This window comes from Typopeltis vanoorti, chromosome 23 (assembly GCF_054136105.1).
Source record: "Typopeltis vanoorti isolate ZY-2024b chromosome 23, IOZ_Tvanoo_1.0, whole genome shotgun sequence".
NCBI lineage: Eukaryota > Metazoa > Arthropoda > Arachnida > Uropygi > Thelyphonidae > Typopeltis > Typopeltis vanoorti.
In genome coordinates, this window is record NC_143571.1 from 17,660,525 (window position 1) to 17,679,736 (window position 19,212).

A 19,212-nucleotide genomic window follows, 5' to 3' on the forward strand; every position below is an offset into this window, starting at 1 on the left:
TTCAGTTTCAAAATATAGATTAGAGATAGAAGCTGAATTTCAGATCAAATAGCCAACAATTGTGTTAACCACCTCACCGGCCATTATGGATCAAATACATATCATCATACGCTTCGTATCCATCATATATTTCAATGTAATATCAATGATATTATAATTTTAATATGCACTTCGCATCCATTATAAACTTGATGTCTACAGACATCTTGGCCGGCAGCGTGGTTAATACAGCTCAGAAAAAGTTTGGCATATTCACACAAATGGCCTCTGAGAACAAATTTCTAGCATCATATGCAACCACCTGCAGATCACAACAATTGCTAAAAACCAACAACAACAAATCCAAATCTGATTTTGAAAGAGCTAAACATGAAAACCGGTCTTCCTGTTCACACAACACTTGATTTTCATCCCTTACCAAGGCCACTAGGCAAAACATTTGCCCTTTCCACCTCTTTTCACATCCACATGATACTACAGTAACACCATCTGAACAAGGCTTACCAGCTGGCATCATTTTCCTCCTCCAACTCTTGTATTAATGACCAAGGCAAAATACCACTAAACTTCACCAAGAACTGTTTGCTGTATGCCTCTTTTCATCTTCTGTCAGGAAGAAATCAGATGAATCCTGAATAGCTTAGACATAAATAAGCATCTGGTCCCAACAGCATTATTTTCAGTGAGCTAACAATGCTCCAGAACTATCCTATATTACCTTTTCATTCCTTCCTGCTCAATTGGCATCGATTCTACAGAGAAATAAGCCCATGTGATAAAAATCTGCAAGCAAAGCATCTGGTTACTCTAACTCAAAAATCATAAAGGAAGTCATCAATAGCCAACTTTGTCATCATTTTGAGGTCCACCAGTTAACAGGCAACCAGCAATATGGATTTCACCTCTTATTTCCACAATTGATCTTCCAGTTATCACTACCCATCTTTGGATCTAAGTCATGGAAACTAAGGTGAATCCACAACTATGCTGATGCAAGTGCTCTCCATTGGTCTTCTTCATTCGACACACCTGTAATGCACAATCATTGAAATTCCCAAGAGTTTCCATAACCAATAACCTAAACTCTGATCTATTTTCTGTTCTTCAGTGGAGCAAGGATAACCTTATGAACCTCAATGCTACCAGAATAGAGTCCTGTTTCATCTCCCACAAGAGAGATTCTCACTTTACTTCTGCTTACTCTTGATAATTTATTATTATTATTATGACCAAGACCTCATGGAGTCAAAGATTCATCTGGGAAGTCCCTTTATCACACACACAGCTCATCATACCTGTCTTAAACACACTCAAACTCCTTGCAGACACCACACTCTCAGGCGAGGCATTCCAATCATTCACAACTCTGAATGAAAAAAACCTGCCTCTCACCCCCCCTACTCACACCTTCTTTATACAGTTTCCAGGGATGACCTCTGGTTCTCCCCTGCTCTCCCACTATTTTCTGTAGAACTACTCCAACATTGATCCTATAACAACCCCTTACCAACTTGTAGGTCTCTACCATATCTCCCCTCTTCCTCCTGTCCACCAGACTCTGCAAATTACATCTTGTCAATCTTTCCTCATACTCAACATTGCAGAGGTCAGAAACTACCTTAGTCAGTTGCCTTTGGACCCTCTCCAACATCTCTTCATCTTCTGAAAACCAGGTGACCAAATCTGGGCACAATAATCCATGTGTGGCCTAATCAAAGCCTTATATAACGGAACAAGAATCTCCCTACTTCTACATGCCAGTGTCCTCTGCATCATTCCCAGAAGCCTTTGTGTTGTTTTCACAATTTTGGCTATAGGCGTACATCAACCCAAGAAGGGAAATCTGATTTGCAGATTTGTAACACCTCCATGGAGTCAATAGACTTCATGGAGATGTTACTGAAATAATAATAATAATAATAATAAACAAAAAATGTGTGAAGCAGTATTCCAAGTTTGAGCAGATTTATATAGTGCTAGCAGTTATACTAACCAAGTTTCTTGGAGACCAAGATAGTGTGTGTTTGTGTATCTGTGTCTGCAGGTCTGCAGAACAGAACTGTGAGGCATGCCATTATTTACCTTTCTTTTCTGAGACACTGCTCCATTATTGTGTCGTTATGGTATTTAAAAATACGAGGTGATATATCATCCATTCCTGCAGCCTTATTAATATCTAATCCAAGCAATAAGTGATAATAAATAACAATAAATGCAAGCAACACCTTGCATTTATAATTATATTGCATTTAATATGCACACACACACACACACACACACACACATCAGTGGTATCGCATGCTCATTTCGGTTGGGTGTGCTGCCATTTGGGTTATGCAACCCGCGTTACAAATTTCACGTCAATTTGACTGTATGCATGAGTGTGCGTCCACAGAACATTTTCGGGGGGGGGGGGGGGGAGTTTGGAGACAAATAATTACATCAATAAATTTTTATAATTATTGATTTAATTAAATAATTGCATCAATAAATGTCTTTTAGCATTTTTTAATGTAATTATTTATCGATGTAAACTATAAATCCATTATTTTCATTTTGTATCGATTTTAATGATCTTTAATTCTTGGGGAAAAAAAGAAAGGCATTCAGAATTAATAGTTTTTAGCACAATTTCATATATAAAAAAAATTGCCCGGCATATTTTATTAAAAATCAACTAATTAATTAATCCTAAATTAAATTATTTCAGTTTAAAAGCAAAATGAAATCATAAAACTAACAAGTAAAATAATATTTAAATTATCTACACTATAAATTTACAATTCACCCTTCACTCTGTAACTCACTAGACACAGAGGGCAAACCAACCAATCACTGTTCACAAACCAGAAAAAGATGAACCGAAAACAGGAACATGCATTTTATTGCTGTAATAAAACACATGTTCTATGGCTACCCAGCCGTGGGCCAAAACAGGTCAACCCGTAATAAAATTTTAAGACAGACAAAGCATTCTCAGGGTCGAGAGTGTAAAATTACATATCTCAATCAATTTTATGATTTTATCATTTCTGGAATTTTTAATCGATCCTTGGGGGAAGTGCCCCGTTTCCCCTCCACCTGCAGACGCCCATGACCGTGTGATTGCATTTTATCAATGTATGAAAGTTTTGAGAGAGCATAACTTATCAGCGCTATTCTTAATTGGTCCAATGCAATTAATTGCAGAATAACTTTGAATACTTCTGCGTAGAGTGGGGAACAATCTGTTTTAAGATTTATTAGAAAACAACAATGAAGGAGAATGCTATATTTGGTTGGTATATTTGAAATACTGAAAGATGAAAATATGACAACTATCATTTATAAGACATGTGAGAATAGGAAAGAATAAGTGTGAGTAGAAACACTTTCATTAAGGTAAAGAATAATTAATCTTATAAGTTGCTGGGTAGAGCGAATAGCACAATCCTATAAATTCTAAACACGAATAAGTGAATTTATGAAAAAAAAAAAACTTATGGAGAGAGAGAGAGAGAGAGTACTGCAGGAATAAATATGGTTTGATGGAGCAGCAAATCATCTCATAAAATTTGTTGCACATGTTATGTGTATTTCTCTGGTTTGTGTATATTTCGCTCCATTTTCCAAGAATTTTATTTTGTTTACTCAGACTCAGTATACGAGGTCGTATCAAAAAGTTTTGAGACTAGCTCTGTTTACGAGAAATTACTTTATTTATCTATTTATATATATCACTTTCAAAATAGTCCCCTTGCATAGCAATCTCCACAATGGTGTAAAAACGGCAACCTTTCAGCTGGATCTTCATCTTCGAGAAGAGGACTTCCCCTCTTCCCGAAGATGAGGACTTCAGGAAGATGAGTTTTTGGCAGACTTCACGGGGTGTTCCTTCTGCTCCAGGGTCAGCAGCCTAGGGACAAACTTGACAGCAACACGGCGCATGTTCGAGTCACACATGAGGATTGCCTGGACTGTTCTGTATGGCATACGGACAATGGCAGCAATGTTGTGGAGAGTTCTCCAATGATCCGCATGCACAAGTTGCCGAATGGTTTCAACGTTTTTGGGGGTTGAGCTTGTTAAAGGTCTTCCTGATCTCTCATCATCTTCCAGTAATGTTCTTCCACGCTTGAAGTGAGCATGCCACTCAAAACATCTCAAATGACTCATTGCAGCATTGCCATAAACTTGCCGAATCATGTCAAATGTCTCTATGACAGATTTGCCACATGTTCATGATGAAATCGCAGACATGGTAATGCATGTGGTCAGAATAGCACTAGTTGCACAGCTCCTGATGTACACAGGACGGTATCTTTTGGCACACTGACTTATGAAGGTCGGTGCTCCCTGTGACTGTGCGTGCAGACTAGTTTTGTATTACAAAACTAGTCTCGAAAGTTTTTGATACCACCTCGTACATAACATCCGATCATTATTGGAATTATCGACACTTTTGGGAATCCTAAATTCATTAGTAGTTTCTTTTTTTTTTTTTTAGTATCAGCAGTTCTTCTGTCTTATCAATCTCACATATATGCTGGTATTTTTTTGTAGATCAACGTAATAATACACATAATATTCATTTTTATTCAGGAATAGATATTTTTTACTGTCTGTTGTTTCTAAAGACTAGAATAAAAATGTCTCTATATACTGTTAAAAAACACTTTGCAACCTCAACAGATGCTATACTGCACAAGAAAAGAAAAAACAATTAGCATTTTTCTCCTAACATCCACTTTCAAATTTCCAATGTATATTACAAACAGTTGTTATGCATGTTTTCTGGAACTGAAAAGTTGAAAGTGGATGTTAGGAGAAAAATGCTAATTGTTTATTCTTTTGCTTGTGCACTATAGCATCTGTTGAGGTTGCAAAGATTTTTAACGGTATATAGAGACATTTTTATTTTAGTCTTCGGAAACAACAGACAGTAAAAAATATCTATTCCTGAATAAAAATGAATATTCTGTGTATTATAAGTTGTTGATCTACAACAAAATACCAGCATATGTAAGACTGATAAGACAAAAGAACTGCTGATATACTAAAAAAAAAAAAAACTAATGAATTTAGGATTCCTGAAAGTGTGGATAATTCCGATAATGATCGGATGTTATGTATACTGAGTCTCAGTAAACAAAATAAAATTCTTGGGAAATGGAGCGAAATATACACAAACCAGAGAAATACACATAACATGTGCAACAAATTTTACAAGATGATTTGCTGCTCCATCAAATCATATTTATTCCTGCAATACTCTCTCTCTCTCTTCATAAGTTTTTTTTTATGCCATCATAAATTCACTTATTCATGTTTAGAATTTATAGGATCGTGCTATTCGCTCTACCCAGCAATTTATAAGATTAATTATTCTTTACCTTAATGAAAGTGTTTCTACTCGCACTTATTCTTTCCTATTCTCACGTCTTATAAATGATAGTTGTCATATTTTCATCTTTGAGTATTTCAAATATACCAACCAAATATAGCATTCTCCTGCATTGTTGTTTTCTAATAAATCCTAAAACAGATTGTTCCCCCACTCTATATGCAGAAGTATTCAAAGTTATCCTGCAATTAATTGCATTGGACCAATTAAGATGAGCAGTGATGTGCTATGCCCTCTCAACACTTCATACATCGATAAAATGCAATCACACAGTCATGGGCGTCCGTGGGGGGGGCGTGGCACTTCTCCCTGGGATCGATTATTAAAAAATTCCACAAATTATAATTGTAAAATTGATTGAGATATGTAATGTTTTGGAATACATGTTTTATTGAAGCAATAAAACACGTGTTCTTGTTTTTGGTTCATCTTTTTCTGATTTGTGAACAGTGACCGGTTAGTTTTCACTCTGTGTCTTGTGAGTTACTGAGTGAAGTGTGAATTATAAATTTATAGTGAAACAAATTTAAACAAAAAAATACATTTTTAAAAGATAAGTGTATGTAATTTAATATTATTTTACTTGTTAGTTTTATGATTTTTTTTGCTTTTAAACTGAAATAATTTAATTTAGGATTAATTAATTAGTTGATTTTTAATAAAATATGCCGGGCAATTTTTTAATATATGAAATTTTGCTAAAAACTATTAATTCTGAATACTTTTTTTTTTCCAAGAATTAAAGATCATTAAAATCGATGCAAAATGAAAACAATGTATTTATAGCTTACATTGACAAATAATTACATAAAAAAAAGCTAAAAGTTGTTTATTGATGTAATTATTTAATTAAATCAATAATTATAAAAATTTATTGATGTAATTATTTGTCTCCAAGCATTGCTTCCCCCCTGGAAAATTTTCTGCTGGTGCACGCCCATGCATACAGTCAAATTGACGTGAAATTTGTAGAGCAGGTTGCATAACCCACACAACAGCATACCCAACCGAAATGAGCACACGACCCCACTGATATATATATAATTCTTTATTTAATCTGTGTAAGGGAAAAATTATTAAATGACTTTAATAATTCTGTGAAACAATGAGCATCTGTTCAGACAACTTACCCATGTGAATCCTAAACATGCAATGGTATTAGCAAGCATATCACCTAGTAAAGAAGCTGGGGAGTTCAGTGCTGGAAAATAGGCATGCATATAAGGACTCTGCCAGTGAGTTACCTGGGTAATGAAAAATAAAACTGCTATTATTATTACCAAAGATTCATGAAAACAAAATTCTCACTGCATGAAGCATTATATTACTATTACTCTTTCTACTATATCACCTTAAATTCCATGTTTCTGCATAAGAAATTAGGTTTGATTTCTTATTCTTTTTTGTCCCCCCCCCCCCAATATACAATTTAACCTATAAGAATCTCATTTGTAGATTCTTATAGGTTAAATTTACTGGAAGTTACTTTTCCACCAGCTTATGTATCTCAATTATGATATATATAGTTATGTTCTAAAGGAGAAAGGATTTAGTCATTGATAATTCTATGTGTTGAAAAGTTAAAAGACATGGAGACTGTTAACACTGTTAATTGTCAAAATAGTTACATGAATAGAATGTAAGGAATATTGTATTTTTAGGTAAGACAGAAAAAACATGATCTAATAAGAGGGTACTATTAATAACAAAAGAGTTGCAACCAGCAAAAGAAGCTCTGCAGGAGGATAAGAGTAGGGCTGTGAAAAACAGTGCATTTGAGACTATCTGGTATGAGACAGAGGATAAAATATATAGTCACTGGTTTCATTCTCCCAACAGGCCTTGTTGGGAGAATGAAATCTCAGATGTTGATGGCATTCTTCAGCAAATTAGTTGAGTGATAATTTTCGAAAAGAGCATGTGAGGTAGGGATCTGTGGTTTGAGAGTGCTGTATCTAATAACAGTATCAGACAATTTATGTCTAACCACTCTGCTTTCAACTGGAGAGAGAGAGAATGACTATGTAGTCTTGATCTGGGTAGCTAATTAGGCCTGGGGAACTATAGAGCACAACCTAAGATCCAGTGATTGTGACAAACCTAGCCAGCTTGTGTCACTGCAAAAGAACTGCAAGGGAAGATAGTACAAAAATGTTTATTTTATCAATGGTCAAAACGAACACGTTTGGTTATTTCTCCACAAGGGAAATAGTCAAAGTTTTTGATGAAGCAGTCAGACTGCCAATCCGGAGTCAGAAGGACAAATTAAGTGGAAGTTAAATGGATAAGTTGCATCATTAAGTAGGCACTCCAAAAAAAGAAAATACTATAGAATGAATATAAGTAGAAATGTAACCAGCAAGCTCATGAACACTACAAAGTACAGGATTGAAAAAGTGATCAGTATGATAAGGAAGATAAAATTGGATTATGAGAGGAAATTAGCCTAGCAGACCACAGGAAATCCCAAATAGGCTTTTCACGATGTGGTGAGTAAAGGTAATGAGTACAGATGGTGGCAAAGATGATAGCAGCAGAAAGTTAAATTACTGAGTGATCACTTTGTGAGGATGTATCATTCATATGGAAATAAAGAATTGGCCATAACAGGAATTTATTGAGCATGAGTTGAACTGGAAGTGCTCTTGATATTAAAAAATATTAAATACACCACAGAATTAATTAGAAAGTGGAAGGGAATTGGCAGTACCTTTCATATGTGGTTTAATTTAGGCCAAGTCTTAGCAGTAGCCTTTTTCCTCTCTCTTTCTTGCCCTGCTATCAAAGGTTAGAGAGAGAGAGAGAGAGAGCAAGATGGGTCTGTTATACAACTGAGGCTCATAGAAAGAGGGCAGCAAGTTATATGTCACTCAGTATCTCAGGAGTGGTAGTTATAGTATCAGAAAAGTTGGTTGATTCCAAGATTCAGGAATGAGTGAACAGGAGTATGATACTCTATGATTCTGTAAAGGATAGGTCATGCAGTGATTTACTCACTCTCACCTTTTATAATGAAGTAACAGATGAGTTAGATTTGGGAAATTGCTACACTGCAATACTGCTGAACTTGCAAAGGCATTTGACAGGATACCAAATGGAAATATGTTACTTGGAGAATAGGGATTGCTATGAAGATGGTAATATGGATAAATGGATAATTGACAAATAAGTATCCAAGTGTAGTTATATGATGATAAAGAATCAATGGAAGACAGGACCAGTGATGTATCACTGTTTAATTTGGGCATTAATGGAATGATCTGAGAGAAAACATCGATTGCTTGCCTGCTGATGATGCTGAACTGAGAGGGCAATAGTAAATAAAGGTAATGTAGAGATTCAATAAGATGATTTGAATAGACTGATATTGCAGGTAAAGGATAATGCTTGCCAGTTGAAAGTGGCAAAATGTAACTTTATACACTTTAGCCTAGAAAGATTATAAGTTGTGCTTACATTAAAAGGTCTATTCTACAAGAAATTGATGAGACTATTAATTCTGAGGATGGATGTGGCAGTAGGAGTGGTGAACAGGGATTTGAAGTTCAGAAGACTTATCAAAAATTGGAAAAATAGCTGATAGGATCACTTGAAAGTTGAAAAACACAATGACAAGGCGAGAAAAATAGGTTATTATTATCCTTTATAAGGCTTTGATATGATCAACACCTGGATCATATATCTCAGATTTGATCATCTAAGTTAACCAGGGATAAGGAAGTGTTGGAGGGGATATGATTAATAAACAGAAAATAAAGGAAATGATAGAAACATATGTAACTCAAAGAGTTTTATAGAATAATGCACAGAGAATTTTTCAACACATGACAGGAGACGAGAGAGAGTAAGCTATTATCTGGTGAGTAAGAGTGTGGTTAATAAGCATAACAGAAAGAAGTATATTTTTGTTTGGAGAGTGGTGAATAAATAGAATGAGTTGTTAGAAGCAGCTGGTGAATGTATGAGTTTAAGGAGAGGAGTTGAGTTTAAAGAGATGAAACTAGTCTTTAGACTCTATGGAGATGCTGAGATAATAATAATAATAATAATAATAATAATAAATGGAATAATAATTATCTTCCAGATAGGACACTGTTGCTGCGCCAAGTTCATAGACTGGTTATGAGAGATGGCATGAGGAGTTAGATCGATTTTTCTTACATGATTTACACTACATGGATTTCACTACATCAATTTTTTTTTCTCTGATTTCATAGCATTAACCAGCCTGGCAAGAAGTGCAATGGATTTTGTATCTGGGTATGTCTGGAAAGGATTATGTCTTTTGATGATGATGATTATTATTATTATTATTATTATTTCGTGGCACCTCCAAGGAGTCCAAGGACTCATCGCGGGAAGACACCTATTCCACAACCCTCCGTCTTCATCATCTACACTAACAGATAATAATAGATATAATAATAAATATTAACAGCAGACTTTCATAGAACAGACTCATTGTTGACTCTATGATTAAATTCTTTATGTTGCTGACTAAAACACAAAATTTGTCAGAATAAGTGAGATGGTGGTTGGATGAGGATGACATTCTGACAGGAATAGAGATGGACAGATATGATTTATTTATTTATTTTTATTTTTTTGTGATGACAGATAGGCAAAAAGAGAGTACTGTTGATGATAGCAGAGGACTTATGCATTCAAGGTGGAGATGTAAGGGACAATAGTGGCAGTGGTTTCAGAAAGAATGTGGAGGACAGTGAGAAGAAAATGTATAAGCAGTCAGCTGGCACATAAGAGGATGATTATTATTATTATGAGAGATTTTAATTATGATAATAGCAATTGGAATGAAGAGATATAGCATCTGGGAACAAAGAGAATAAATTTCTTGAGTTTTGGAGAGACAACTACCATCATAAATGGCTGTTAAAGTATTGGAAAAGTTGGTTAAAGGTAAAATCCAATCAGTGGGTGTATTAGGTATATGATACTGTATAGTGGACAGAATTGTGAATAGTAGGTCCTGCCTTAGTAATTTATTCACATTTTATAATAAACTGACAGCAGAATTGGATAAAGGAAATGGCTATACCCATGATTCTACTGAACTTTGATGGGGTTGGATAGCAGATAAGCATTGGATTAGAGATTGACTCTCTAACAGGTATCAACAGATTTAATACAGGGGAGTGATATCCCAGACGAGGCAAGTCATTACTGGTGTGTCCAGGGTATATTTTATTATTATTATTATCATTATTATTATTATTAAGAGATCTCTTGGGAGTCAGGGATTCATTCAGGGAGGCCACATACTACATGCACCAACTATCAATTGTTCTTATTCTTGAATTCATTCACACTGCTTTCACACACAACATCCAATGGCAATCCATTCCAATCACACACAATCCTGTGAGAGAAAAATCTAGCCCTCACCCCTTTCTTAGTAGCATTCATTTTCAGCTTCCAAGGATGCCCTCTTGTCCTTTCTCCACCCTCCATAAAATAAAAAATTCCATAAACTGAAATCCTATATGACCTTTTCAGAAGTTTGTAAGTCTCAATCATATCATCCTTCTTTCTCCTGTTTGCTAATGTCTGCAGTCTACAAATTCTCAGTCTATCTAAATAATCATTATTCCATAATATCATATCATATAATATGCTGATATCATTGATTATGATATCAGCATAAACAATCATAATCCTGATATCATAATAAATAACACTCTTCTTTGCACACTCTCTCCACTGTATCAGAATCACAATGGAAAGCAATAGACCAGACCTATGCACAATAGTCCAAGTGAGGTCTTATCAAGACCTTGTAAAGAGGCAATATGACATCCTTATCTTTTGAGTTGTATTTGCAATCTTTGCTACATGGCCCCCTGAACTTCAGCTTGCTATCTACTAACACTCCAAGATCCAAGTCTGATCAGTTTCTTCTAGCATAATCCTACCGATATAATACAACATTGGATATCTAATCACTCTCCAAAGTGTATAACTTTACATTTACTGATATCCATTTTCTCATGCCCACAATTCCAGCCTATTCAAATAGTTCTGCAAGTATTGCATATCAGCAGCATTCCTGATTACACTACCTATCTTTGCATCATCAGAAAATAGCTATATGTCACATGTTAACTCATTAATGTCATTAATGTACAGATTGAATAACCATGAACCAAGAACTGATCCTTGTGGTACACCACTAGTTACTTTAAATCTTACAGACTCACATCCCCCATATACCACTTTTTGATATCTGTCAGTAAGCCATCCTCTTATCCATGCTAATATTTTATAATCGAAATCCATATTCTCCAATTTATGCAACAGTCTTCCATGCTGTATTCTGTCAAAAGCATTAGCAAAATCCAAAAGTATCATGGTGTAACCATTCCCCTTGTCTAGTTCAATGGTAACATTATTATAGAATGTGAGCAAGCTGCTAAACATGCTCTTCCCTTAGTAAACCCATGCTGTTCATTGCAAAGTAGAAATTCACTGTCAACCTATTTCTGAATGTGAGTCCTAACCAATTTTTCCAAAATCTTCACCACTACTGGAGAGGTACAGATTGGTCGAAAGCTGAATACATCAGTATTTGTCCCACCCTATGCTCTTTTAGCACCATGCTGATATCCCATCAGTCCCTATTGCTGAATTGTTATTCAATTTGTACAACAGCTCTAATATCTCCTCTTTATACACTTGAGTTTCTTCATTCAGTGAAGAGGTAGCAGAAAACTCAATCCTACATACACCGGGTTGATAGCTTTTATCAAAATGGGCACTCGTTAGTTGAACAACCTCTTCTGCATCTGTCACCCATACACCATCTGCATTCAGAAGAGTCATTCTTTCATAATGATTCTTTCTTTTACTTGCAGCATATATTTTGGGGTCACTGTTATTCATTTGTATTTAAATGATATTGGAAAGGGTAAATAATGATGTACAGTTGTTTGCAAATGAAGCAAAGTTGGGGAGAGTTATGAGAGGTAGAGAAGATGTAGCTTTGCAAGAGACATGAACACACTGTCTAAATGGGCAAGTGTGTGGGGTTTTGTGTCTATAAATGTTAATGTGGGTCTTTCACATAAGTCTCCAGGCAGACCCCATGAAGATACTGTATAATAATAATAAGTACATAACAGAAGTGCATGAAGATAAAAGGTTTTGATTTGCTTCAATTCCTGGTACGTTGATCACAACTCCACTAACAGACAACTCAAAAAATTAAACTCACTGCTAGATGAAGTTGCAAACACCTAGATGAAGACACCATAGAGAAACTTAAAACTTATTTTTCTAGAACTCCTCGGTTCTATGGTCTACCTAAGAATCATAAGGAAAGAATTCCTATTCTTCCAGTTGCCAGCTGTATAGATTCGGTAAATTATTGTGCAGCCAAATTTTTTTAGCTCATTTATTAAAAGCTGAGATTGGTAATTCCAACTCCATAAAAAATTCATCCAATTTTCTAGATACAATGAAAAATATTATTATCATTATTATTATGGACAACTCCAAGGAGTCCTTAGACTCATCGAGGTAGGCCCTAAACATCATGTCAAGAACAACTATTCAACATCCACACAGTATCTATCATACTGTGTGGATGTTGATCAATCATATCACTCCTTTTCTGCCTATCAACCAATTTCTGCAACCCACAAATCTTCAACCTGTTCTCATAAGGTTCATTCCATAGACCTGCTATCATCTTGGTCACTCACCTCTGAATCCTCTCCACCTCCTCGCCATCAAGAAGAACCCTGGCACCCAGATCTGGGCACAGTAGTCAAGATGGGGTCTTATCAAGGCTCGATACAGAGGAACAATAACTTGCTTGTCTCTGCTTGTCAAAGTATTCTTCAGTAACCAAGTGAGTTGATGAGCTGATTTAGCCACTTTTGCAATGTGCCCCCTAAACTTCAACTCCCAATCCACCAACACTCCAAAATCCCTGGCCTCATCAATCTCCTGGAGTACAGTTCCACCAATGTGGTATACTGCTGCTAATCTTTTCACCTCAAAATGCATAACCTTACACTTTGCCACATTAAATTGACATCCATTCTCCTTAGACCAGTCCTCCAATCTATCCAAATCAGCCTGCAAAATTTTGACATCATGTGCATTCACTATTGCTCTACCCAACTTTGCATCATCATTAAACAAATGAACAGTTCATCTCAGATACTTTCCTATATAGTTAATGAACAAATTAAATAGTAGTGGTCCAAGACCAGAACCCTGTGGCACACCACTAGTCACAGGCCATCTTTTGGACTCTACTCCTGAATAAACTACTCTCTGATATCTCTCCATCAACCACCCACCTATCCATCTCACCAACCCTATATCCATCCTCATATGGTGCAGTTTATGGATTAGAATTCCATGCGGTATCCTGTCAAAGGCCTTAACAAGGTCCAGCAGTATCACTGTAAACCCATTACCTTATCCAGTTCAGCCATCACTCTGTTATAATACATGAGCAATTTACTGAGGCATGATCTACCCTTCACAAAACCATGCTGTATCCCATTTCCATCTATCTATTCCTGTATTTTTCTCTTGACTACTTTCTCCAATACCTTGACAACGACTCCTGATATGCTGATCAGTCGGTAATTTGCAACAGCAGTCCTTGGAACCTCCTTTATGCAGTGGAACTATTTTCCCCTCTTTCCACTCCCCTCGGGACTAACCCAGACCCGAGACTCAAATTAAACAAAATGGTCAAGGAACTGACAATTCTTTAGCTGCTTCACGTAAGACCCGAGCTGGTGTACCATCCAATCTCACAGATGTATTCACATTAAGGTTTTTGTAATATTCACCTCCATTTCATTCACCTCAATTCCTGTATAAGCCATTGGTTCCTTCATTCCTGCAATATCACCACCTGGATGATATACTCTTGCAAAGTGCTCGCTCAGTAATTCCACTAAATATTTCCCTAGAACTCACTGATCTAATGGTTAGCTTCAATATATGATCTCCCTCACTAATATACCTCTAGAGCAGTGGTTCCCAACCTTTTTCCACTTGTGTACCTATCCCTTTTAAAACTATTTTTATAAATTGTACTCCTTGGTTTTAATATTAGCAGTGATTCAAACTTAACCTTTATTGTTCCATAACTAATATTTTTAAGAAAGGGTCCAGAGAAGATTCACAGAGGTGGTCAGTAGTCTTTGGAATGTGGTGTATGAGAACAGATTAAGAGAATGTAAATTGCAAAGCCTCATGAATAGGAAGGGGGGGGGGGGTAATTTAGACATATTAGCTTGTTGAGGATTGTTATTAGGTTAACATGGAAGAGATTTTTCATAGAATGGGAGAGAGGGGTAGAACAAGAGGCCATCCCTGGAAACTGTATAAGGAGGTTGTGACTACAGGAGTGAGGGGCAGCTTCTTTACATGGAGAGTGGCATGCATTGCCTGAGTGTGTTGTGAATGTAAACACATTGAATCAATTTAAGGCACAGTTGGATGAGCTTTGTGTTCGATAGTATGTGCCTCCCATGATGAGTCTCTGACTCCATGGAGATTAGATATTAATAATAATAAAAGGTCCGCAGATGATAGACTAAGATGGTTTCTAGTCTCTGGAATGTTGAGTATGAAGACAGATTGAGGGAATGGAAATTGCAATCTTGTGATAGGAGGAGAATGAGCATATGATTGAGACATAAGTTGGTTAATGCAGATGAGATTTTTTTATAGAATAGGAATATACATGGGAAGAACAAGGGGCCATCCCCTGGAAGTTTTGCAAGGAGAATGTGAGGAAGAAAAGGAATGAGGAGTAGGCTTTTTTGCATGGAGAGTGATAGGTGGTTAAAATGCACTGCCTGAGTGTGAGATGACTGCTGACAGTGAATGAATTTAAGGCACATATGATGAGCTATGTATGTAGCTGTTGAGTCTTTTGATCCCGTGCAGGGCTGATGATGATTGCAATGATAAATTCTCAACAATTTAAATGTCTAAATTACATAACAGAATACAAGCGGTCTAAAGTCATAAAGAAAATTATAAGAATAATCAAGAAAAGGAGCATAAGCAAATAATTATTTATGGTGATTCTATGACAAGGGAAGTTCACGAAAACACTACGAAATCTTGTTTCCTTGGTGTTAAAATTAATAATATTAGTAATGCTCTCAGAATGCAGAAAGGGAAGGGGAAAGAAGTTACTGTTTTGGCAGGAACCAATGACCTGAGAGATAAGAAGTGATGTGAAAGCGTTGTTGGAAGAAGTGAAAAAGAAGAGTGAGATGGTGAATTTTGTGAGTTTGCTGCCATGCTGAGATAGAGGCAAACTGAGGAGAGCAATAATAGCAAATGAATAAATGTGCAGGTTGTGCAGAAGGAATGATGTAGAGTTTCATACCTATTGCCTGAATTTCCTGGACAGAACGATTTATACAATGCTGATGGATTGCACTTAAATGAATTCAGAGTTAGGTGTCTGGAGAGAACTTTGTTCACTGAGAGTGTGGTAGTGCAAAGACAGGAAAACAAAAACAATTAGAGTGGATGCAGATGAGTATGTATAAAACACCCATGATATGAATGAGTGTGTGAATATACAATACATGCAGAATTTAGTCTCTCAGGAAACAATATGGTATTTGGTAGTCATTTCAGTTTGTAAAAGTTTAGGAGCCTAAGGGTATGTTGCTCTTTCTATATACTAATGCCACAAATATCAGGAACAAACAACAGGGAGGAGTTTATGGCATTGGTTAGTGCAACCTTGCACAAAAGTTATAGGCATTATTGAGACTTGGTTAACAACAGGCAATGTAGTTATAGGGATAGAATGTAATGAATTTAGTATTTTCAGGGAGGATAGAGTACACATGACAGGAGGGGATGGTGTAAGAGTTAGCTTGAAGCAGTACCATGGCATAAAGTTCTCCAAGGGAAAGATGTCCACAGTGAATGGGAGATAGTCAAGGGATAACTGGAGGAAGCAATATCACATTGTATACTGAAGTTCAGTAGGATAAATTGGCTAGGAGTTAGATGGAAGAGTAAGTATGAGCTACAAAAAAAAAACGGAAATGTTGTGGAGGATATATAATGAGAAAGGTGATCAACTTACTTATGAACAGCACAAGAATCAGACAAGGAAGGTGACCAGCATGGTAAGGAAAGCAAAATCATCTGATTATGAGAAGAAATTAGCCAAACAGAAAAAAAGAATTCTCAAAGAGTTTTATTGTTATGTGGCAAGCAAAAGGAAGAATGACTGTGAAAGTGGCAGGAACTGATGTGAGAATAGAAGTTGATGAATTGGAGGTACTTAGTATATTGCAGAATCTGAATGCAAATATAGCTGTGGGATTGGATGGAGTATTGGTTGGCTTGCATTTTAAGAAAATATGTTGGGGAAAACTGGTGATGCCCTTGACTAGGCTGTTTAATTTAAGTCTCAGCTTTGGCAAAGTCCCAAGAGAGTAGAAGGAGAACAAAATAATTCCATCTAAGTCTGTGATAACAAAATACGCCACTACTCCTGAGACTAATTAGTATCTCAGGAGTGGTGGTGGTGGTGGTGGTGGTAAAAGTACTGGAAAGGTTTGGTCAAAAAAAGAACATAGGAATGGGTGGATAAGAATATGATATTCTATGAGGAACAGCATGGCTTTGTAAGGGTTGAATGTGTCTTAGTAATCTACTAAGTTTTTATAATAGAGGGACATCTAGGACTGAAGTCAATCCTAGAGTCTTTTGCTTATTTGCTTAGTGTGAGTGCCTGCATGCACATATCATTGTTTTGTGATCCCTGAAGATGTCAATATAACATTGCCGAAATATAGGTAGTTATTAATTAAAGTTTTTATAATTAATAAGTTAGTTCACGTTGTTATTTCCTAAAAATTAGGAGTATGTCTAACCAATGTATAAGCTTATCTACAAGTTTAATTTGTACCTAAATGATACAGGAAATAAATTTGCTGATGATGCAAAGTTGGGTAGGATAACAGTTAATTAAGTTGATGTAGAGAGCTTGTAGAATGATTTGAATAGGCTGACAATATGGGAAAAACATAATGGATGTCAATTTAATGTAGGAAAGTGTAAAAATTATGTATTGTGGGATACAAAGATTACAAGCTACATTGAGGGAACTATACTCCAAGAAATTGATGAAGCCAGGGATTTGGGTGTAGTAGTAAATAGAGAGTTGAAGTTTAGTGAGCATATTGCGAAATATGCCAGATTAGCTCACAGGATTACTTCATTATTGAAAAACATACTAACAAACAGAGATAAGAGGAGTTATCATTCCTTTTAATAAAGCCTTGATTACTGTACTCAGGTGTCACATAGGTTTCTTGGAGGTGAGCAATTAGAGGCTGGTGATTAAAATGGTGAGTGGTCTGTGGAATGCTCCCTATGAGGATAGACTGAGTTTTTGTGGATTGTAAAAGTTGGTTGATAGGCAAAAAAACAAGCATGGGGGAGAATATAATAGAAACAATTAAGTTATTTAAAGGATTATTTATTTATTTAGCGTATGGGTCACACATGAAAAGTTACATTACATTAATCCTTAATATATATGGGATGCATTCCTAGCTCGCCTCCTCGTGGTGCATCCTGGATAATGCTAAAGAGCTAGAGCGACTTGGCAACCAGACTATCTTCTCGATCTCCTGGTTACAGCATATATGAACTCAAACACATGAATTTAAAGGATTTTATAGGCTTGATGAAAGTTGGGTATAAGTGTGGTTAGCAAGGGCATGAGAACTAGATTTTTCACCTAGAGGATAATGAATGAATGAAATAGGTTGCCTGAGTCAGTTGTGAATTGTGAATGCTTTGTCTGTTAATGGTTTCAAGCAGAGGTGCAATAGATATTGCATTGCATTGATAGTTTGGGTCTCCCAAGATGAGTCTTAGGACTTCATGGAGATGCCTGTGCAATAACAATAATAATAATGATATTACAAAAATCACCATATAAACATAAAGCTCACCTTGGAATAGTGTAACATGTAAGTTAGCTTACATACTATATCTACTCTATATATATAAAAAGATAGGCAAAATTTGAAACGTTTTTATGTCACATTTTTTTTTTGTCTTACCGGCTTACCAGCCCAGAACTAGGGGATTGGGCACCATAGGCGCGGGGGATCAGCCCCCCCCCTAGTATTATTAAAAGTTAATTGACCAGAAAGTAGAAACTGAATAATTCTGGAATTCATACTGTTTTATATTTGAGATGAATTAATATTTTTGTTGGAAGGCTGCTAATAATAATAACTCTGAAATATCAAGTGAATATTGTAAAACAATAATTTGCATGATATTAATAGATACATACACCAGGCATAATAACTTTCTCAATATCTTTAAAAATATTTTCCCACGGTTCTCCTTCTTCTGGAGCTGTAGCAGGTAGCAGTGGCCTCATGTAACCAGGAGTAACATCAGGAAATACCCTTCGATCCCGGATATTCTCTAGATAGTCAGCAGTGTAATCAACCATCTCCTTACCTAGAAAAGTGAAAGGATAATTATTGCAGATGCTTGTAGATTTCATTCTTTCTTTTAGAAGAATCCAATACTATAAGTTAGAGCAGGGGCAGTCAACCTTTTATGTTTCAAGTGCCAATTTTTTCGTGTATGAGTTCAGATGTGCCACATAACTCTTGTACCTTTAAAAACTACCAGTAAAATATGTTAATATAGACATTAATATAGGTATGATATATTGATTTAAAATGTAAAAGAAAATATGTTTTTCTTTTACTCGTTTTTTTATGCACTGTGATGGGTAACTGAATGTAAAATACAAATACAGATGTCCT

General features: G+C 35.9%; 1 protein-coding gene across 1 annotated transcript in view; it reads right to left on the minus strand.

Moving 5' to 3' along the window:
* Hdc (histidine decarboxylase) overlaps positions 1–19,212 on the minus strand; it is a gene marked incomplete at its 5' end in the record, with an annotated part of 294,140 nt that overhangs the window by 263,771 nt on the left and 11,157 nt on the right. The window contains 2 exons of the mRNA XM_090413242.1: positions 6,514–6,627; positions 18,726–18,898. Of these exons, the coding sequence (XP_090269368.1) occupies positions 6,514–6,627; positions 18,726–18,898 (287 nt within the window). The remainder of the gene's footprint in view (positions 1–6,513; positions 6,628–18,725; positions 18,899–19,212) is intronic.